The sequence below is a fragment of the Malurus melanocephalus genome, unplaced genomic scaffold (genome assembly GCF_030028575.1).
Source record: "Malurus melanocephalus ecotype Western Australia unplaced genomic scaffold, MMel_1.1 scaffold_71, whole genome shotgun sequence".
In the NCBI taxonomy this organism is placed as follows: domain Eukaryota; kingdom Metazoa; phylum Chordata; class Aves; order Passeriformes; family Maluridae; genus Malurus; species Malurus melanocephalus.
Window position 1 is genome coordinate 1,009,278 of NW_026623303.1, and position 21,983 is coordinate 1,031,260.

The 21,983-nt window shown below is 42.0% G+C and overlaps 2 protein-coding genes across 3 annotated transcripts in view; both read right to left on the bottom strand.

The window, feature by feature from the left end:
• CORIN (corin, serine peptidase) overlaps nt 1–5,670 on the bottom strand; it is a 113,204-nt gene extending 107,534 nt beyond the window's left edge. The window contains exon 1 of one of the 2 annotated variants that reach the window (XM_057366757.1): nt 5,391–5,670. In XM_057366757.1, the coding sequence (XP_057222740.1) occupies nt 5,391–5,552 (162 nt within the window). In that variant the 5' untranslated portion in view covers nt 5,553–5,670. Of the gene's footprint in view, nt 1–4,863; nt 5,070–5,390 lie in introns of those variants that run through there. The other variant, XM_057366758.1, reaches the window with a different exon arrangement.
• A 974-nt stretch (nt 5,671–6,644) lies between these two features.
• NFXL1 (nuclear transcription factor, X-box binding like 1) overlaps nt 6,645–21,983 on the bottom strand; it is a 49,452-nt gene continuing 34,113 nt past the window's right edge. Inside the window, exons 19-22 of the mRNA XM_057366760.1 lie at nt 21,704–21,808; nt 20,410–20,496; nt 17,459–17,512; nt 6,645–11,663 (exon numbers count right to left, since the gene is read on the bottom strand). Coding sequence (XP_057222743.1) covers nt 11,490–11,663; nt 17,459–17,512; nt 20,410–20,496; nt 21,704–21,808 — 420 coding nt within the window. The 3' untranslated portion in view covers nt 6,645–11,489. The remainder of the gene's footprint in view (nt 11,664–17,458; nt 17,513–20,409; nt 20,497–21,703; nt 21,809–21,983) is intronic.

Consider the following 21,983-nt stretch of genomic DNA (forward strand, 5'->3'; position numbering starts at 1 on the left):
TCATAAGGATAAGGCAAAGCAGCACCAGACAGCACTTTCTGGTGTCTGTTGCTGSCTTTAACCTCCAGATATTAAAATTTCTCAGGGAAAACAATCAGAAATAAAAGCATATGCACAATTTAGTTACAAGCATTACTTTAAATTATTACTGCTTGAAACCACAACCAAGGAGCATCTGTCCCTTCAGGATAGATGTCTGTTGTCTGTACAAGGTAAGCATAGAATGGAATCTAATTCAGGCTGCAGAGGCAGCAACATTCTCACCTCTTTTTGAAATAAGAAGCTCTTGTTTGACAGTTGTCTCATTATTAGTTTCACATTTAGGATATTAAACCATATTCCTATTTCTTTCATCTTTGCTGGTTAGAAAGACAAGCCGAAATTGGAAAGGGAACTGTCTGTTCCACGGCAGAAATGAATTACACTTCCATCTGACAGCGAGAAAACCATCGGGGCATTAAAGCGTTCATGGATTTAGGAACGGGGGGAGCTCTCAGTGTGACGGGAGCCGGGAGCACCCGGGGGACGGCGAGACCGGGTCCGGTGCGGCACCGRGAGCCGCCGGGACCTGCCGGCGGGGCTCCCCGGCCGCTCTATTTTTACTACGGTATGTTTTGCATTCAGACTTTCCATCGCAGGCGGCCCGGGTCAGGGGATCCGCTCTGCCGGGGGAATCTGACAGGTCAGCTCAGCCAGAGTTATTTATAGAGGGCGGGGGACTGAGGGAAAGGATGCGATCGGCATCGTGTTCTTCTGCCGCGGGGCTGCGGGCTGGGAGAGGCACCCAGGAACAGCCCCCGCTTCGCCCCTCAGCACAGCCGGGCAAGGCGGCCGTGGCGGGGGAGCCCCAGCCCACGGCAGGGAGAGGGGACAGCCCGCTGGACACAACAACAGCCCGCTGGACTCSGGGTTTGCTGCTACGAGGGCCAAAGGGGCACAGCCCAGGCGCTCTTCCTTCCCTCTTTCCCCGCGCTTTAACTCGGGCAGCCCCTCGGGGAGTGCGGGCGCACCCCACGTTCCTGCGAAGAGGGGGTTCCTGCACCCTGGCACCCAGACTGAGGCTCAGGRCAGTACCAGGTGAAACCGCACACTCTAACAAGAAAACAACCGACTAGGGAGGCCAAAAGAATTCAAAATTCAGAGGCAATGAGAGTAGTCAGGCGGGAGCTATCTGGATACTGTCTTCAGTCACTGTTCTGAGTGTTCTGARGACCTTTACAAGGAGGATTTAAGCTTTTTTTTTGTCCTACTATGACAATCCATCACTTCACAGTGGGTTATCCTCCACCCTTCTTTCTACTGGAGATCTGCGTGTACCCAGCCTGCCACTTATTTCTTTTTGGTAGGGAAAGAAACTGGGACATACTAGAAGCATCAGTATTTCAAACTGTATTCAGACTGCCTCCCTCCAGCCCTTCTGCTTACTTAGCTGCTTCATCCTGAAGGCATTTCAAAATCAGGAGATGTCTGGCAGACACACTTGGAAGGGCCTAAGCTGYATGTGCAAGTCTAAAACTGCCCTGTTGCAAGTGGCCTGATATCCGCCCCTGCCAAACCCTGGCTGGCATTCAGAAACAAGACATTCATCTGGCCTTGTAAGCACTTGCTGAAGATACCTGACACGCTGACAGGATTTCAGACTCTTCCCACACTATGTAGCCACAGCCACTGTCTTTTAAAACCTGACAACACCAGGAGATAATGTCGTTGTGTGTAACCTAACAGCATGTGCTACTCAGGCTGAAAGCAGATGACCRGCTACCCAGGGCCTCCTGGTCCAGGTGGGGCCAAAGCCGCTGCTCCTGCCTCTTAAGAAAATGCCAGTAGCACTTATATTTTGCCTCCTGGATTGGGATGACCTGAATCTGCTGGACTTCAGCATCGCAAAGACTCAAAGAGCTCAAACAGYCTTAATCACACTGACTGAAGAGCTGTCTTCCTGCTTGTGTACAAAGGGTTTGTTTTATGTTTCAGCATTTCTCGTCAGAGTAACTGAATAGGAGCTGCTGGACTTGGCTGGATATAATCATCCCTACATCCCCTCCCTGTTCCACCTTCTCTTGAAAGGACCACTCTCCTTCTGACAAATGAGATTTCTGTCTAGGTGCTTATCCATCTCAGCCCCTGCACATGCTCTTCTTTTCTGGCTATGTGGGTAATGACAAGAAATTATGTGTCTGGCAATACATGGACTTAGCATAATGGCAGGACAGTAATGTTCCTCAAGGGAGCTGAGTGCTAAAACCTAAATATGTATATCAGCTTAGCAGGAAAAGGGAAAAAAAAAAAAAAAACAACTCCTACATTCAAGTAAACCCACATTTTAAAATAATTACTGGCAATGTTAACAGCCCTGGCTTTCACTTGCATCTGCAGATATCATCTAATACCTAATCAACAGCCAAACAATGATACGGAAATATTAAATCGCCCTGTGCACGTTTTATAGAGCACCTCCAATCATGACACATTTCAAACCATCAACATACAATATTTTTAATTCACCAGACACTTAAGTTATCTACTTAAGTCGAGTAGACTTAAATAGAGYCGAGTGCCAGCTAAGACTTGTGGAAGTGAATGTTTTCTTCAGTATTTTATAGCTCCAACTCCAAAAGACTCAGGAAAACCAGTATTTTGTCCTGATGGCCCCATGAGATACTAACAGTACACGCAGACTCCTCTGATATAGGAAAGTGTGCTGTACTGCCTGGCTCACCACCATGAGAACCCTCTCAGGAAAATGAGTGCTGGTGACTTCCTTAAAAATGCATGCTGAGTAAGGATTAGATGTGGGGTTGAATGGCCAGGCTCCTCCACAGGCAGAAGGACCTGTCCACCTGTTGGTGTACTCCACAAATGGCCTTTGGAGGAATGAAAAAAGTAATGAGAATGTAATTTCTAAAGGAGGTTTGAACACTGTTTAGGATTCCCTTGTTCACCKGGAAGAGCCCCCATCTTTCTACAGAACTTTGATGTCCAAGATGCTTTGGAGATGCTATCAGCTTTTATGTAGACAGAAGCAGAGCAGTTCTCTAATTCCTAGTATTACTGCTTTTTAGTTGCTTGGATTATGTCAGTGACACACTAATTTTTCTCTGTGCCACAGTAACCAAGAAGCTTGTTACAGAGATCTCCAACTAGGGCATCCATTACAAAAACAAACTAAAGAATTTGGTCCTGCTGACCGGTCCATCTTTTAGGAACACAGGAAGGGTATACATAGCCATATGGAAAAATCCAGTACCATATTCTCACTGCTGAAAGCCAAAACTTCCCAAGAGATCCTGTAAATGCATTAAAAGCCCCAGATACTTGATTTCACTTCCGAATTTCACCATCTCTACCAGACTGCTAGTAATTTAAGTCAATTAATGAATCACCTGCAATGAAATGCATCCAAGGATTCTGCATTTTAAATCAAGGGGAGCAACAATACTACTAAACTATACTGCCGTGTTTCTAAACTTGTGAAACCCGCTGCTGTGCCGTTTCGGTCGCGTACGATGGGTATTACAGCGCGAGAATCTTCGTCGCCCTCTTCGCAAGTGCCACACATCGGGCTCATCACTGATGCGCGGCCCTGGACGCTCTCTCTGGCGCCGGAGAGGCAGAAGGCAATCGGTCCTTCCCTGCGGACACTCCCGCTCGCTCGCCGTGGSCTCCATACCGGCCCCGCTGTGTAGCTGCGGCCCCAGCCGCGCCTGCTCCTCTGACAGGTAGCGGGGACACTGGGGACGAACCTGCGCCCCGGCTAGCGGAGAGAAGGGCAGGCTAGGAGGACTGACCCTGCAAGTTGGCACTAGCGAGGGCAGCCACCTTCGGCAAGTTCCCTCTCGCSCCCTCTTATGCAGCCTCTCCCATAAGGGCAGATCTCCTCGTCCCTCCTCCCAGATGTGTGCTGGGAGACCGTCCACACCCGCGCTATTCCCTTCCGACACTCGCAGACACACAGGCATGCTGACCCTCCCTGGAAGGGTTAGCTGCCYTCTCTGCGACTCTGCACCAACCTCCTCCCGTGGCTGGTGGCGACCACCGGACAGCCGTGGGAGGGGACTGGGCGTCCCTCCATCCGACCCTTGGGTGCACCGATGCAAGAATAAAGCCAGCTCCCGGCCGAGGGGCAACTACCGCGTCGGGCTCATGGTGCATCGGCTCCCCGGGAGCCCGGCCGCCGATGGAGCTGCCGTGACAGCCCTGCCGGAGGTTAAGCCCAAACTTTGCTCCTGCAAATCCTGGCCGGACCTGTTGTCGGGTTCGGTCAACTTCTGCCCGCTCCTTCCAGTGTCTTTACCGGGCGCAGCAGCCCCACTGATCCTCCGCGCTGACTTGGTGAGAAAACCGGGGCCAGGGCGCCRCTCTACTCTCCGTGAGACGCCAACAAGAAGCGCTTGTTGGCTGCGCCTCACCTGCATCTCTGAACGCGGCCGTCCCCAACACGTYCCCGCGAGTTTCGATACCGGAGCGCTGCGGGACGGCGCCACCGCGGCAGGTTGGGCGCGGGCGGTCACTTGTCCCCGGCCGCCCCCCAGATCGCTCCTCCCGGGGACACRGCCCCGTCCCTGCTTGTGAGCCACGGGTCCGCTCTCGCTACAACAGCTCGGCGGGCTCGGAGAGAGATCGCCCGTTCTCCGCTTGCCCGAACAACCTGCCGCTCAGCCCCCTGTCGGCAGCGCAGGCTGCGCGCCGCGCACGGGAATTGCCCGGCGGGCCGGCGGCGGCCGGGGGTGCCCCCTGAGTGGGCTGCCCCAGCCCGCAGCCCGGGGGTCGCCGAGCGGCAGAACCAGCCGCCCTCCCAATCCCCCGGCCCTCTGTCCCCAGGCGGCCCCCGCGCGGAGGGGAGCGCCCTGAGGTTCTCCTTACCCGGCTGGCGGAGAGGACCTGCCGGTAGCGCTCCTCTTCCGYAGGCAGGGCAGGGAACTGTTGCGTGGAGAGCATGCTCTGGCTGCTGCTGACCCCGCTCCACTTTTTCCCTCACCCTTCTCYACCTCGGTCTCTGACGAGCCACGTACCCCCGCCTTCCGCACAGACACATGCGGGGAGCAGGGGGGAGCTACGCATTTTGTCCGCTCTGCAGACTCCCCCTCCCCGCTCTTCCACCCAATAATAATAAACCTCCGCGAGAAATAGCCACATCCCCACCCCTTTCGTACACAAGGCTCTACCCCTTGGGGACATGGTGAGAGACAGCCCACTTGCTAATTTCGCCCTAAAGCCGTCCCCCAGGGAGGGCGGATGAAGTGGGCACAGCCTTTCCGCGCCCCCCCCCCCATCCTCCGGTTAAGGGACGCTTCGTCACGCTGCGAAGGGCTTCAGGTGGCAAGACAAGCTTGAGTCAGAGACGATGTGAGGGGCAAGAACCCGCGGAGCTCGCCCCTCGCCCCCCTTACCTTACCGTCCCCGGGCCGCCCGGACACGCACTTGCGGCTGACGCGATCCGAAGCCAGCTCAGCGCATGGACCAGGAGTCGCTCTCGGCCCGCCGAGTCGAAGCGCAGAGTTCGGAGCGGAGGTTGGCCAGCGTGGGCCAGACTCCTGGGTCCCTTCATTCATCCGCGGTTCCCGGGCGGACTTCTTGGGGCGCCAGAGGACGCACCTGCCTTCTGGATGCGCTTTATTTTACGGTCACGCAAGGCTTTACTTTCAGCCCAGGGACGGACAGCTTCGCGCCTGCAGGGACTGCAACGCTTCCCTCTGCCTGCCGCAGCTCAGCCTCTAAGGCTCCAAAGAGAGCTGAAAGCGGCGCTGGCACTGCAGAAGCAGAGGGGAAGGAGCTCCGGCAGAAGGAAGCTCTGTCGGAGCCAAAGACAGGTTTCTCCAGCTCCTTCCCCGCAAGAAGGCTCCGGTCCCATCCCCTTGGCGACAAGCCTGCCGTGCCCCGTCGCTTCCCTGCGAGGAAGCGCTGCGCGGGAGAACAGCAGCGACCCGGCGACGTTACCCCTTGTCCCCGCGCCGTCCCGGCCCTGGAGGGATGTGTTGGGTGTTGCATATCTCGTTTAGCAAAACTCTCAGGCCAAGAGACAACTGCCGCCTGAAGCTGCAAATGACAGCAAATGTCCCACCCCTATGGGGGGCTTTTGAGACCTGCATTTGATGTATTTGTCCCTTTTGCCCCGTATCTGCATTCAAAGATGTCGAGTCTGACTGAAGCCCTGGTCTCTGCACACAACGGAGCTGGCCAGCACGATCAAAGAATGATAAAATCAACAGGACAAAAGGCAAAACAAAGAGAAACAAAATGGTCAGAAGTGGGTGCTACCAGGATAGAAACAGTTCAGGGCCCTTCCAAGAGTCACAGAAAGATGGCACTGGCACTGCAGCTGCGTTGTGGGATGATACCTGTAAACCAGAAAGGCTTCCAGTTTTTACTGTGCATGATTTAGTGCTTCTGAAATGCAATCATTCAAAATGTGAGTTAGAAAGAAAATGTGAACCACCACCTCTCCATGAATATTGCTTCCAGCCCTGTCACCACTCTTGACAATCAGTGATGGTGATACCCCTCATAACAGTGTTTATATTTGTAAATTTATTATGTAAATACAGATTTATGTTTACATATAAAAAATAAATAAGATAAACATTTCTTAGCCTTTTTTCTGCAGCTTTTTTTTTTTTTTTTTCCAGATCTCTGCATTTCCATACCTTTAGATTTAGGCTGTTACTTCATGTGCAAACTTTATGGTGCAGACAGGGTTCTCTGTGCTTCCAGAGGGCCAATGTACTTAAGATGCTCCTGCTCATGGTAATTCAGTCCTGCACTTTTACCCAACCACCAAATATCTCTCGAAACCAACTTCCAATATCTGGAGGAAAACAGTGGAGTTGGTTTTAAAACAATCACACAAAATATAGGAAAAGCATGGAAAGAGAGAGAAGCAAGACGATATATGCAAAATCACCATATTGCTTCATGTAAACCAACAAATACTTTGTGCTGTAATGCTGATAAAAACAGGAATCAAACCATAATTCATTATTCATTACAGAGATTAGGTAGCCCCATCAAAAATTCTAATAATACATGAAAACTTGTAATGAGAGGTGCAGTACATGGCTCAAACTGCTAAGTCAGCTTGGCCTTGGCTGAGGATGGCTTCTCTTCAGCTGGAGAACTGTGAATTCCAAAGCCCAAGCCAATCTTGACTCCTAATCTCATACTAATTTCTTCCAATAGAAGAGCCACTGAAATTGGAGTTTCACAAGAAGATTCAGCAGCACACAGAAAAAGCCCAAACTCTGCTTTTGTTGATTTTTTTTAATGGAAATCACTACATGAGCAACAATTATTTAGCTTAAATAATACTTGGTTGAATTGAGCTACAGCTCCCTCAGAGTATGACTTATTTCTACACAGCTGCTGTTAAGCCTACCTTACAACCCAGTTTGATGTATCACAGTTCATATTCATGCACTATCCATACCACAAACTTGTTTTCTGTTACCGTGGTATATAGACATTTWAATGCAGTGTTCAAATAACTCATTAATATCTAACCTCTTGTGGAAAGAAGCATCTCTCATTATCTTAAAATTAATTTGACTTGATTTTTTCCCTACTGTTTACCTTGCATTTCCCTTCCTAGTAAATAAAAACCACTACAAGTTGTTTGTTTCCTAATTCCATAGAGCAACTGATTAACTTACTTGAATGAGGGCAGACGAGAATACAAATTCACATTCATCAAGCACAAAAAATGAGAAATTTAAATGCCCATAGATAACAACTGGTAATGGGATKAAATCAAAGCATAAGAGGGATAACTGAATGAAAGTGAGGACAGGATCGCAGATGAACTGTCCAACAAGAATGCTCCACCCCAAAAGAAYGCACCAGAGAGCAGCTGCCAGACACATCAAGCTTCCCATGCCTGGCACCGGAACACACTTCAGACCAAGCATTTCTGTGCTGTAACCTCACAACACACAAGCTCATCACTCAGAGAAAGCTGGCATAGAGCAGATATGTTTTGGAGCCTGAACTACTGCTGAGATGATAAACTCATAGTTCATTGCTTTAAAGCCACAATTTAACATAGATGCTTTTATGAACAAATTTTGGTGTTATCTGCTTAGTAACATTTCCTTCTCAAGTAGTTAAGGTCAGCACAAATGTCTAATAAATCAGTTATATTCCTCCCTATGAGGTCAAAAAAGTCAGCAACCAAGTCCATTCCCATTTGTTTCATCTTAATCAACTTCCCCAATGCATTTTCACATTTTGTCAGAGCAGTAACATGAATAAACACAATTACATAATTCCAGCATTAATCTGAGCAGTAAGAACTATCAGTGCCGGAGAAGCCAGCAAAAAGCACACCTAAAACTTCGGCTGCAGTATGTCACTCATCATTACCTGGATGTTTGCTGCTTCACTACCCCAGTTCTTGAGAAGAAAYAATTTTTCCAGTTGTTTTTGATGCATTTATTGTCTGACTTGGTTTTTACATTTAATTAACACACACAATGGATTTGACCAGGGAACAAACTTGCCCAGGGAATTTCCAATCCCAGACATACCAACAGCCTTGGCTTAGTGGAAGGACATATGCTCATCAGAATGCATCCAGGATCAGGAAACTCCAAGTTTTTTCATTTTACACATCACTAAATATTCTTCATGTTAAGTCATTATCAGGCTTCTATCGCTACAAATTTCCCTTCAACAGCAGGTCAGATCATATAATTTTTTAATGCATACTTATCAATACGCCTTTTTTGGGTAARCTGTTAAAATTCAAAATATTTGCTCATTATATTATGTAACAGAAMATTACTTCTAAATTGCTAAAAAACTCTGTCTACCTTCAGTTCAGTATTTATTTTCTAGAATTCCTTTTTTCAGTAATACTGAAYAAAAGATGATTTTATATGTACCTTGTATTTCAAAGGTTGACAATGTGCAGCTAGCTCCAACCAAAGAAAGGCAAAATATTAACTATAAAAATATTATAAAGAAACAAATAAAACCCTAGTGATTTATTAAACTGCAGATTGCTCGAGCCCCCACACTTTTTTTTATGCCAAGAAATAAATATCTGGTTCAGCAGGCAGACCAACAGAGTGCAAATGACTCACATGGCTGGATAAGAYATACAGAGCTATTTTGAAAAAAAATTCAAAAATAGGTATGTCTTGCATATGCAAGGTTGAGGAGAGATACAAATCCTTTAAAAAGTGAATATGCCCACTCACACATACCTTTGTATGAACAGAATGAATTTTTAAAGGTTGCAGTGCTTTCTAATTATAATGAAGATGATCAATGAGAAGTCTTCCTCTCCAGTATTTCACACAAATACTACAAAATATGCAGAAAGAATACTAAGAACTCCTTCAAACATATAACAAGTGTAGTTAGTTTTTACAACTCTCTGGAGAGAGATTTCTTCTCTCTTTTGTAGAAGGGTAAACTTTCCATCATATTTGTTTTAAAGAAAAAGCTAGCAGTAAATAGAAAAATTAGTTATAGTCATGCAAGATAAAAGCTGTTTCCACAAYGTTCTCATTCCTGCTGATTTCCATATTTCAGTCAGAAAGATTATCTTTTTGTACTTTTGGTTAACCCTCACATTTTACTTCATCTGAACAAAAATCTCTCTTTTTTTCTCTTAGTGAGAGAAGATATTGCATTTGCACTCACACAATAGCATCATCTCAGYTGGTTAAAGAAAATACACTTATATCTGGAATTACCTCCCAGGCATTAATATAATAGAAAAAAAGTTAAAGCAACAATATGAAAAATTGTTTATTTCTTATACTAGAAATTAAGGAAATTCAATGGATATGCAACTTTGCATAGCATAATTCCAATTAATTCTACAACTTTAAATACTAATGGTCTGACACATAACTAATATGCATCTCTGAAATGTCAATTTAAAAAAAATTACTTTGAAACAGCATCAATCCATGCTAAACATTGTCAAGTTTTCCTCACCACTCTCCTCACACACCAAACTTCTGTGACAAATTGAAACCGTTTTTCTCCCTGTTTGTTAATCTATGTATGTTAATCTATACAATCAAATGCTTCTGCCTTTTTGCAGCTTTTCAATTTTATTTTTCTGCTGCTGAATCAGAATTACAATTGGATACCTGGGTCCCTTTACACGTAAGTCAAAATCAACCAGAAGAGCTTTCTAGCAGACTGCAGTCTTTTCTACTAACTCACACAAGTGATCCCACTGCTTTTGCAGGATTTGTTGATGAAATTACATGCCTGAATTACAAGGGCATACTACTAATGCCCTTTGTCTTTGCACCCCATTTTTTTCAGGAGCTTGTAATCACCTTTGTAGTGACCTTTGTAGTGAGCCTGACACCTGTAGGCTCAAGTATCAGCAAAAATTTTCTAGCAGAGGTTTAAAAATTCCGTTTTCTGATTTTCCCATTCCTAAATTTAACTTGCAGTCTCTCACCTGAGACTCTACAGCTTCTCTGACAATCCTGACGCCAGATGAAAATCTTCCAGTTCTACCAACAAATACTGATAAACTAAAGCAAAATATCAAAACTGTCAGTAAGAAAATACTTAAATATTTAAAAATTTAGCTAGATAGTTTAAATGTGACTACCAAGAACCATCCAGACAGCCTTAGAACAACATATAAYTGTATTGTTATGCTATCCAATTACATTTTTGAACACCTATGCAAATATCCAGCTCTGACACTTGTCTATATGAACAGCCAAGCGATACTCTTAGGTGTAATTTCAAATTGGCTTTCTGCTGCTGGCAATTGCAGCAACAGTGAGAATGCATCCCTGTACCCTGAAATTACTTCACATCCATGTTCAACTTATGTTACCTGTCCACTAAAGGAACTTTGCAAGTTAGTTCAATTTTGAGGAAACAAGGGTGGGAAGGAGTGGGGTGAAACAACAAAAAAGCAAACCCCTGTTCRCAGTTTGTTTACAGTCTGTAACAGGGGGCCACTGTATTGTCTGTGATATAGCTGAATTGAAAGACAGTTCCCATCTCATTTCTCTGAACAAAGCTCTAGAATATTTAAGCCTAAGTGATCCAAGGTTCCCTGTTAGTTGTCATAATTAAAACCGACATGAAGCACAGAAATTTTTGTGTGATACAACATAAAGACTAGCATAAGAACACCAACCTTCAATAAACCATTAAGCTGATTTTACAGGAAACATGTATTCAACAAAGCATTTTATACTTAGCTATTCTTAATATTATAAAATGGAGACAAGGAAAAATAACATTATTAATAGATGTTAACAGATCTCAGTCAAACAACCAGCACTTCAGTGTAGCCTGGAATCTACTATTACTTTCAGAGTTCAGTTTTGTGCTGTGTATGTATTAACACAAAAGGTGACATTTCTTCTCTCCTCTGCACTTTTCTTAGCAAATAGTATACATGCATAATCTATGCATATTAAGTTCTGTTACACACAGACTAACATTCTAGGAATAATAGCTACCTAAAGTCCACCTGAGGTATATTAACTATTGAGTTGTTTTCAGTCATTGTAGACCATGAGCCATGCAACCATCACAACAGCAACTCCGAACACTGGCAGCATAATGAGGTTCTTGTACTTTTGCCATGATGAYTGTTCAACTTCTACCTCATCCTTTCTTCTCTTATTCTTTCTTCGCCCTTTTAATCGGTTTTCAAAAGCTTCCAGTTCAGCCTAAATAAGAAGAACCACAAGYAGTTGACATTTGTGTCAGAATTAAAAACAAGGAAATGTGAAGATTTTAAATAACATTCCCAAATAACATTTAACAAAATTAACCATCAGCCAATGGAAGTTACACATGTCAGAGATGAGATGGTACATCCCACAGGTACAAAGCACTTTGCTTTCAAGTATTAAACCATTGTTTCGTTTCCTATAAAAGGCATTGCTAAAAATGCAGCCAGCTCAAGTTTTACATGCAATTTTCAACTCAGGCTGAATATATTAAGCTGAAATAAGATCAAGATCTCCATGAAATGTGTTAAAAATGCATTATTTTTTCCTATTAAAAACACGTGCATTTAAGCTATTTTACTAACTTATAGGAGTGCTATTTTACATGTGCATTTAAGCTATTTTACTAACTTATAGGCTGAAATCTTCAAAGACCTCATAATAAAGATGTACTCTGCCAAAAACAAATTAATGAAAACATAAATAACTAAAAATCTATCCTACTGCCCTCAATTCTTTWTATCTGCATGCTCAGTTAAATTTTAGATTAATTGCTATAGTCTTAGATATRCACAAAAATACTCCATTTCTTAAGTGTTATAACTTAACATTCAACCACTCATCTGATGGTAGGAGGTACAGAATATCCTTCAATAGGAAGCACATGTCCACAGGCCCAAAAATGGAGCAAAGCAATTGCAAAAGTAAGAATGTCAGGCACCCAACAAAGAATGGAAGTTTCAGGGCCCTGTCTGGAATAAACAATAGGATCCTCTGATCCCTGTTCCTCATCTCCCTCCACATTTTTTTTAAAAGGGCATCAAGAGAATAGAGGCAAAACTCATTTGAGGGTACACAGCTGAAATAAAACAGGAACTAGGCAGCCTAGAATAAAGAGTGAAGACTAGGATGAGGCTCCAATGAGAAGCCATTTAATTGCTAGGAAAATTAGAAAAGAAGCTCTAAAGACCTGAGACAGACTAAAATCAGAAAAGGCTGAACAATTACCTGGATTTTTGAGTCAAGTTGCCAGCTACTTGAGAGAGCATGGGACAAGGAACTAGGGAGCAGAGAAAYCAGATGGAGTGAAAGGGAAAAGAGATGGGAGTAGCAGAGCACAGCAAGCCAGGACAGGCTGGGCAGAAAGAGTAACATTGAGYTGAAGCAGAGGAAACATGGACAGTGAACAGAGACAAAGGCTGGCCATGAAAGGAAATAAATCAACATGACTACTACTGCAGTGCTGCCAGGAAGGGGGACTAAGACAATACCGTAGGTGCATTAAAGAAACAAGAATAAGACTGTTTTGGGAAATGGACAGAGTAGCAGCAGAGTAAATAACATTTTCCGTTGGAACTCAAGGTTGCYTGATGTCTGGTCTTCTTCCACTGACAGCAAATATTTGTCAGAGTTTCACAAAGCAGCTCTTCCCTTCCTGTGCCAGATACCACTGTTAGCAGGAGAAAGGGACCTATTTTGATGTCTATTCCTTTGTACCTAATAAAGGCAGAAATTGTTGGCACTTCACTGAAGATATGGGAGAAGAGTTCAGACAAAGTCACACAGTCTGTTTGAAACAAGAGTATTTTCAACTAGCTAATCCTCCCTTAGAAAAAGCAAAGTATTTTAATGAATCAGTTACTCAAAATCCAAAATGTGGAGGCAAGGACAGAGGTTTTATGGTTTTATAGACAACATGGCAGTATTACATTGTATACCGCCACTAAGTAAAATTTGGGCTTCTACAGTTACTACACACTTGTGATCTGTAGGCTTTAAAAGTAGAAAGCTTCATGAGTTGCAATAATCTGAATTAAAACACATGGCTCAAACAGAGTAATAGTTACTGAACTGCTGTCCTAGTGAACTCTTATAAAAACCCATCTAAAAATATATACATAATAAAAGAACCAAAAACACACAATGAAAAAAAGATTTCTGGGCACAGAATATAAGAGAGAGGCCATCACTATCCTTGAAAAGCTACTTACAGATTTTGTGTAACTGTCAACATTCCCAAGGTGACACCTTAATGATCTCTGAAGTAATGGCTGTGCCCAGTCTTCAAGCTAACTTAACTTTCCAAGCTAAACAAGCTTAGGGTATAGTAAGAACCTAACTTTTTGTATATAAATATATTAAAAGTAAAATTACATGTATTTATTTAAACTGTATACTCAAAACAGTATGATGCCAGACAATGTGTAGTTCAGTGTTGCTCAGGCACTGGATTTTGTTCTTTTACATGTTATTCACTATAGTCTTCCTGCCCTGAAAGAAGTAGCATTTCCATGGGAAAATGTAGCTAAATGAAGTAACAAGGACTATAAAGTCRCAAAGTATATTTTCCCTAAGTAGGATACATTTTTATTTATAGAGGAGGGGAACACTWGATTTTTTTAACTTACAAGAAATCTGTTAAAATTTTTTCTTTGTACAAAAAAAAAGGGAAACAAAATCTTTCATACAACTCAGTACTCACACTTCAGGTTTGAGACCCTAACTTTCAGTACTGAAACTCTAAACAGTTTGAAAATGTAACCGAATCTTTTACAATGGAGAGGGACAGAGAGCTTGGYCTGAGTTGTTAAATAATCAAAGCACTGATCTTTTTTCCACCTCTAGCAATTGTGAAAACCCTGGCCTCACAGGGTGCCTCTGAATTAGAAGCAGAGGGAAAGTTTGGCTGCTAGGGCCATGACAAGAAGCCTAGCCAAGCTGTCTCYTCCACTAAGAAACAAGTGATTCCATCTGTAAATGGCATTAGCAAAAGTTGCTACCAAATATAGCAAAAACCAAAATATAAATGCACAGACTTACTAGAACTCTAATTTGTATATAAAACATTTAATGAAGTATTAATCAAAATAGGTTTAAGAAACTGTGACTAGTAGATGAACAGTCTCTATAAAATGTGCTAATGACACTGAGGAAGGTGGTACAAGACATAATTTTGTCAGATGGGAGTATATTCAAAAATATACTCTTAATGTGACCTAACACCCTATGATAGTGATGGCCTCCAATTTCCATCAACAGATGGCAGATTATGAGTTCAAATTGGACAGAAACCAATGTTACATAAAAATGCCACAGTAGCTGAGTTTAATACTTGTGTGTAGTTCTAGAATCTTTTTATTAGATACTGCTGTCCCTTTTTTTTAAAAAATCCATTTTGTCCCTTTTTGTTTTTACTGTTTTGGTCCTACTGTCTCCTAATGTGCTACTTGGGGTGGTTTTATGAGGATACTCTAATCCTGATGGTCTGCTTTATGCCCAGAAAGGCATGTCTGTCCGGGGGAGGCACAGTAGCTGGGGCAGCTCTGCATGGGCTTTGTTTAAAGCTCCCTCCCTTGTGCTAGGCTTGTGAAGCAGGCATATGTTAGTTACACTACTGCTTTTAGCTAGCTTGGGCTTTGTCAGCTTAGGCAAGTTTTCCCTAAACTGCAGTAGCAATTCTTCCCTTCTGTTGTCTTTTCTGGGACTGTTCAGCTTGGCTTTTGGTCCGAGATCAGACAAYCCCTGGGAGATGGTCATCRCGACCTGTGGGAGCCATAGGAGCGACTCCACCTGGCCCCAGACCTCGGGAAAAGCTAAACCAATGAAAGACAGGACTCTAAAAGCCACGAGCTTCTGCTGCTGCGGGGAAGAGACCAACATCAGAGGTTCACCAGGTTCTCATCTGTTTGTTTTTTCCCCTCCCCATACTTTTTTTGTCTTCCTCTCCTGAGACAAAGTCACCCCCCCACCTTTTGTTCTTCCCTAGCACATGGCCGGCAGTTTTTCCCTTCCCCTGGCATTTTGGGTTTGTTTGTTCTGCTGTGGATGGGTGGGGGTAAGGTTCTGAAGGTTCAATATCTAACAGGTTTGGGKTTTTTTCCCCCCATGCCTTGCAGGCCCCTTGTTTGTTCTATGAACAGGTTTTTTTCACTTTCATCCAGAAAATTAATTTTGTCTCAGTGGGAAGGGAYTGCCAAACCCTTTTCTTTACAGGAAATGTTAATTTCTGAGTGTTTTCTCCTAAAATTGTCTCTAACCCAGGACAGCTATATAACTAGCAATTCTTAATTAACCTTTTAATAGGCTTCATAATGTATAGGTGAAGTTTTCTAGCCCTGAAGTTGCATTCATCACAAAACACATATGCAGGAGCAGTTGCCACACATTGCATAAAGTTACTACTGTTGGGCTGGAACTGTGASACTTCAGAGAAAGTACAAGTAGAAAGCAGTGGTGGTGTGACTACTGACAGACACAGTCTCCGCTGAAGAATCCAGCCAAAAGGACACTGCACACTATGTTGGTGGATTGAATCTTCTACTGTTTCAGAGGAGCCTCGTGACTGAGACTTTGCTAGAAGGACCAGAAGTTAAGTGATTTTGAACAGAAATTATTAGTAATTGGGTGGAATGCCTTCTGGAATGCATGAAAACACACTCGGTGCAAGACAATCAGCAACTTTAACTTTCAAGCTCTGGAGCTATAAGTGTGTTCTTTACATGTTCCAACGCCCCTGAGGACACTTCATTACTTAGCTTGTAGAAACAACATCTACAGATCTCTGCCCAATAACGTGTTTCAGACACCTGTACATAAGTTACACTTCCTGACCTATGTGCCAGAAGTAACATTTCCAGCTTAGAGAACAAGAATTACATGAACTGAGTTATATGAGGGAATACGTGCTCAGTACTATAGACAGATGAGATACAAATGTTGCAATAAACATTGCAAGACATCACAAATCAGTGCTTGGTCCCTGGACAATAGACTCCCTGGCTTTTCTTGCAGAATAAGAAGACCCCCCTTTAAAAAACAAAAGCAGGCCCTGTCAGAGCATTGTAGATGTAACACTTTCATTGACTGCCTAGGGAGCTTACAAAGTATGCATAACAGAAGTTGTGACCCACAGAGAAACTGTCTATCCTACTGAGAGACAGGGGAGTCTGGGGAGATGGCACGAGTGGATCAGCTCTGTAAGCTTCCCTTACCTCCTTGGAAGCAGGGAGCAAGCCACAGATCCCTGACAAAAATAAAGTGTGGCATGCAGGTGGAAACACAAGTGTAAGCTAAAGACACAGATGCTGTGAATTGAGTAAAAGGAGTCAGCACATCCTGGACTTGGAATACGATTTGGTGTCAAATGCTCACTCAGGCACAGGCATATGCACAAAGTGGCTGGCAGGTGTGCAGACTCCAGATGACAAACCTGACCTAGCCACCACCACCAGCTGTGCTTACAGCATTTGCCTGGATATGATTAGTATCAGCACCTGCAGGCAGCTGGCAGAGCAGCTTTGTGGATTACAATGCCGACCACATACCCTCGCCACCAACAGCAATTACAGTAAAATACACACTTCCCTCCCACCTCGGAGACCTTGAAGGACAAAACTCRTCTAGTTGTCCTTGTTTTTTCATGATGGGAGACAGAAGGGGAGCTTTACCCAATATTTAATCTTGCAGAGGCTATTCAGGATTCTCTGGTGTTTATGCTGTAGCAAGTGTTTGATTAAAATAAAGCATACTTAGTATTTTAAAAATAAATTACATCATACAAAGTTATAGAAATACAAGCTTATCATTTTGCACAAGATCATGAAAATTGTTTGGCAAATGTGGCCTCAACTTTTGTAAATAATTTACAGCACAGAGTATGTAACAGCTGACAGGAATGACTGTGCATATCACATTAAAAACTATACATCTTTAACTGCATGTAAGTTATGTTATTTACTAAAAAGAACAAGGTGAGGAGGATGTGGATCAGGAAGAAGAAGAAAGGTCAATACCTGTTGTCTTCGCTTCTCTTCTTCAAGAGCAGCTTTGGCCTCTGCTTCTTTTATCTGTGCAGACATACAAAGTGATAAGCAACTGTTGCCAACAGCAGCTAAACCTATTTTCTTAGAGTCATAATTACTTCTATAGAATGGTTCTCAGGAAAAGCATGCAAACTGTCCATCATGTGAGCTCCACCACCAGAAACTCGTATAAAAAGGGAGTTACAATTAATAATGCTGTAGAAATATTTTGCAGTGTTCAAGAAAGCAAATTAAATGCTAGAAAGTATTAGGAAGAAAATTGTACAGAAAACATTGTCAATATGTAAGCATGCCACATACTTGAATCTTAGCAACCTGCATTCCATTTTGGTCCTACAATAACAAATAAATATGAAACCTGGACATATACAAAAGACAACAGGATGGAGGGGCTTCCATCTGAAGAGATGCATAGCTAGGGTTCATCAGGTGACTAACAGGACACCAAATGCTGAAGAGTGTACAGATGCCAAGTAGGGATAAAACATCAGTAATTATTTTTCATAATGCAAAGGCATAAAATTAATTTACCAGAAGGTTGGCTCACAACAGAGGAAAGCATTCTACTCCCACCGAGTATTTAGCTAAATCTAGTATTTCAGTGCTACAGGACATTTGTAGATGCCAAAAGTTTATGTCAACTAAAAAACAACCAGGCATGCTAATAGGACATAAATCCAACATTAGACAGAAAGACACCACCTCACCCTCTTAAGTTCCCACAGTCAGCAATCACTAAGTAATAGTAGTAACAGAAAGAGCATATGGGGGAAGTTAATGTATTTCCCTTTATACTTTTTTTTTTTTGCTTTTAGCATTGCAGTCACTGAATCACTACCTTAGAAAACTTAGATGTAAAAACCTTTTAATATCTTGAAATGAAAAAAAAATCTTGATCCTAGAAGCTGGATGATTTGCACACTAACAATGAAAATAGTTCATTAAATACTGTTTGCACAGGTAGAATTGGTTACAAATAATTTCAAATTCAAGAGGCTAAGGAGAAAGCACAATAGCTCATGCTTTAGCACACTGTGGCTCAAACAGCAGGCACTGAGGGCAGGGTCAATAGCACAACCTATTTGCAGATTTTTCAATTACTAAACTTAGTATCAAATAAAAGCATTAATGAGAATGTCATTAATCTAGATACAATGGCAGAGTCTGTTTAGAAATGTGTGTATAGGACCTTTTCAGCCATGCCTATCTGAAATCTGAAAGTCTGGTGTGCAAAAAACTACACAACGAGCCCCCCTCATTTTTCACTGCCATCTAATGGCACAACTTCAGCTACAAAAGAAAAAGTGCCATGCAAGTGCGGAAAAGAGCAATGGGAAAACATCTTTTTACACTGGTGTGGTCATATTTGTATAAGATACATAGGTATAATGTACAGAGATAAAGGGAACCCTAACTGTTATAATGACAGCATGGGAAAACATTTCTAGAACTACTTCTTTAATGAAATGTACTGTAAAAGACACATTCAATTCCTAGGCATCTTGTGAGTAAGAAGTGCTTACTCACTAGGGGCCAGGCATGAAAAGTTTTATTAAGAATTAATGCACTTTGGTTTTGGAAATTAATGGCTGTTTTGCAAATGTGGAAACTAATTTATCTTTGTAAATATCTGCAGTTTTCAACAATTTTTTTCCAGTCTGGACACATTAAACAGTAATAGATATAAATAAACTACTTTCATCAAGTGCCCATAATAGAAGACCATTCTAGTATGTTATTTGCATAATAAGTCAACAGAGGCTACAAAAAGATGCCTAGAAAGAATTTAAATAAAACTTCATTACTTTATATAAAAATCTCCAAACAAGTAAATAGCATTCTTCTGTGAGGAAGGTACACATAGCTAGGTTATGCCATATAGTATGTCTGTGGCATTGCTCACTGCATTAGACCATTTCTCCCTGTGGATTACAACACTGGGATGAGAAATTGGTAGTAGTATGTGCTGCAGTCAAACAGCACTGACAMTGCACCACACTGGGACATGCTGCTGGCTCTCAGCTCATGCAGTCTACTGGGAGTTCACCTTGCTTTAGGGAAGGACTCCATATCCTGTAAACTTACCTTCACATTCTTATTGGAACTGTTTGTTATGGTTGGGATTTTCTGAAGGCATATCCCAGCAGTTTTAGCATTTGTACTGCTTGCAAGGTTGCAGGATTTGGTCAGAATTTTGTCAGAACTTGTCAATCAATCCTGAAAATCTGAGCAGAAGCTGACTTGTCAGCTTTATCCACTGAGTTTTTTGATTGTACATTTATCACATCTAATACTCACCTGATAAAACCCAAGCAAATTATACATCAATGTTTTTATATTTTTATAAAAGGTTTATAAGAGCAAAGATCATGTCCTGTCTCTGTGTGGAACAGCACAGCAAATTCTTTACTTCACAAAACAGATGAGCTAGGGAAAAGTCACGTTTACAGCAGCCTATGAAGTATTCTGCAGTTGCTGGAAATTCTCAATTCTTCCAGTACAGGATAACTAATACCATGTAGCATGATTATACTCCACATTGGACAAGTAGAGCATCTGATGGCAAAACCCTCATTGGAAAGAGAGATTAACAATGCCCTGTAAAGCAGCCTGACTCTAATCTTACAGCACTAATGACTATTTTATCATCACTGATCATCACCTGTTCTCAGTGAAAGAGGAAAGAATCATTTCCAATAAATTTAAAGGGAAAAAAAGATAAATAACATAATACTGTTTTAAAATAGTATTTCATTGAGTTAGTTAACACCATTCATAAATTAGTCTGAAAAAATAGCTACTATTCAACAACACATTCACTTGATTTGCATTTCTGCAGGTATTACCTTGAAAAATAACTGTTCTTTTCTTATACTTTTTTTGAAGCTCTGAGAAGAAACTATATAGAATGGATCCATTACCTCATATGCTTTCCGCTTCATTTCCTTGCATAATGCATCACATTCCAGTGAAGCTTGGCCTTCTTGCATCTTGCTGCACTGTACTTCCTGTTAAGTATAATTTATCTTTTATAATCAGTTCCCTATGTAAGATTTTAGTTATGTCAACATCTTTATGAAAACAATAAAACTTCCTTATTTAATAAAACATTGGTTTTACACATAAAATAAAGCTAATGACAATGTTATTTGAACCTGTAATTACGTATTAAATAGTCCTTGTATTTTTCCTTTTTTGTAATAAGCTAAGCTGAAAGGAAGAATCAATCAAAAGTCCAGTTTAAATTTTCTCCTCTTTTCTCATTTGTTTGCCTTAGTCAAGTACGATAACCTTCTGAACCTCTGGCAGAAAGAGTCTGCATTCAGAGTCTCAGTAACTTCATACACATTGTTGTAACTGGCTCAAGGTCTGGTCATGGACGGGGGTGGGAAATTAATTTTCATTCATACTTTCTCCCCTTGTCCCAGTATTGAAAAAAGTTCAAAAACCCCAAAGTGGTTATCTGTAARCAGAGACTGATCAATTTTAAGCACTTGTTCTGTACAGGTCATCTTTTCTCCTGCTGAGCCTCCCACCCGCAAGACTTCTGGATGCACAAGATATATTTTGGAGAAGCTGAAGACTGTGGGGAATTGCAACCTGCTTGAAATGCSTAGAAGTTAACTGGGTCAAAAAAAAATTTAAACACCATTTTATTAAGATAGATCATGTTTTTTTTCATTAAGACATTATTATTTGTAAAGACTTCATATCAATTTCTGTTGTTCCCCTCATAGTAGTGTATAGCTATAGTAAAGTTGTTATATTACTTTGTCCTTATATTTGTTAGAAGCTAAGCATGCTGATGCCCATACTTGCTTTTAGATTTGCAGGGAATCTTAAGTGATTACATTAGCTCAGGTTTCACAATATCTGTGCTAATTCCAATTTACCCAATATCATCATAAAAATGTCATTTTTATTCTCAAATCACTCCAGGTCATCTAAGTATTCTTCCCACAAAACTGTAAAAATTTAAGTGTGCATGAAGACAAAGATATTCTAAGGCAGCTACCATATTCTAGAATTAACAAGATTTTGTTTCTCCAGTGAATCTTATTATACAGCAGCCCAGACCTTCAACTGATGTGAATTGTTATAGCTCTGCTACAGTAACTGGCCCTATTCTAATCTGCAACATCCATACAATCCAACTTTACAAGCCCAGGATACAAAGAATACACATCCTTCAAAAACTGCAACTTATAAATTCACCTTTTTCAGTCTCTTACAGAGACATCGGAGCTTGACCTTCTGGCTGCAGTTCAGAGGACAGCTACCTGAATGGCAAATCTCTTTACATCGGTGACCACAGGGCAACTGTAAAGAACAAACACAAATAAGAATTTTGCACGACTAAAACATTGTAAAATCACAAAGGATCTATGAATTGTTTTTATTTCAGACACAGACAGCAGCTTGACAGAAAACTCATTCAGTTAATCAATCTTTCAGCTTGTGAAATAATTGATTTTTTTTTCATGGGAGGAATGTT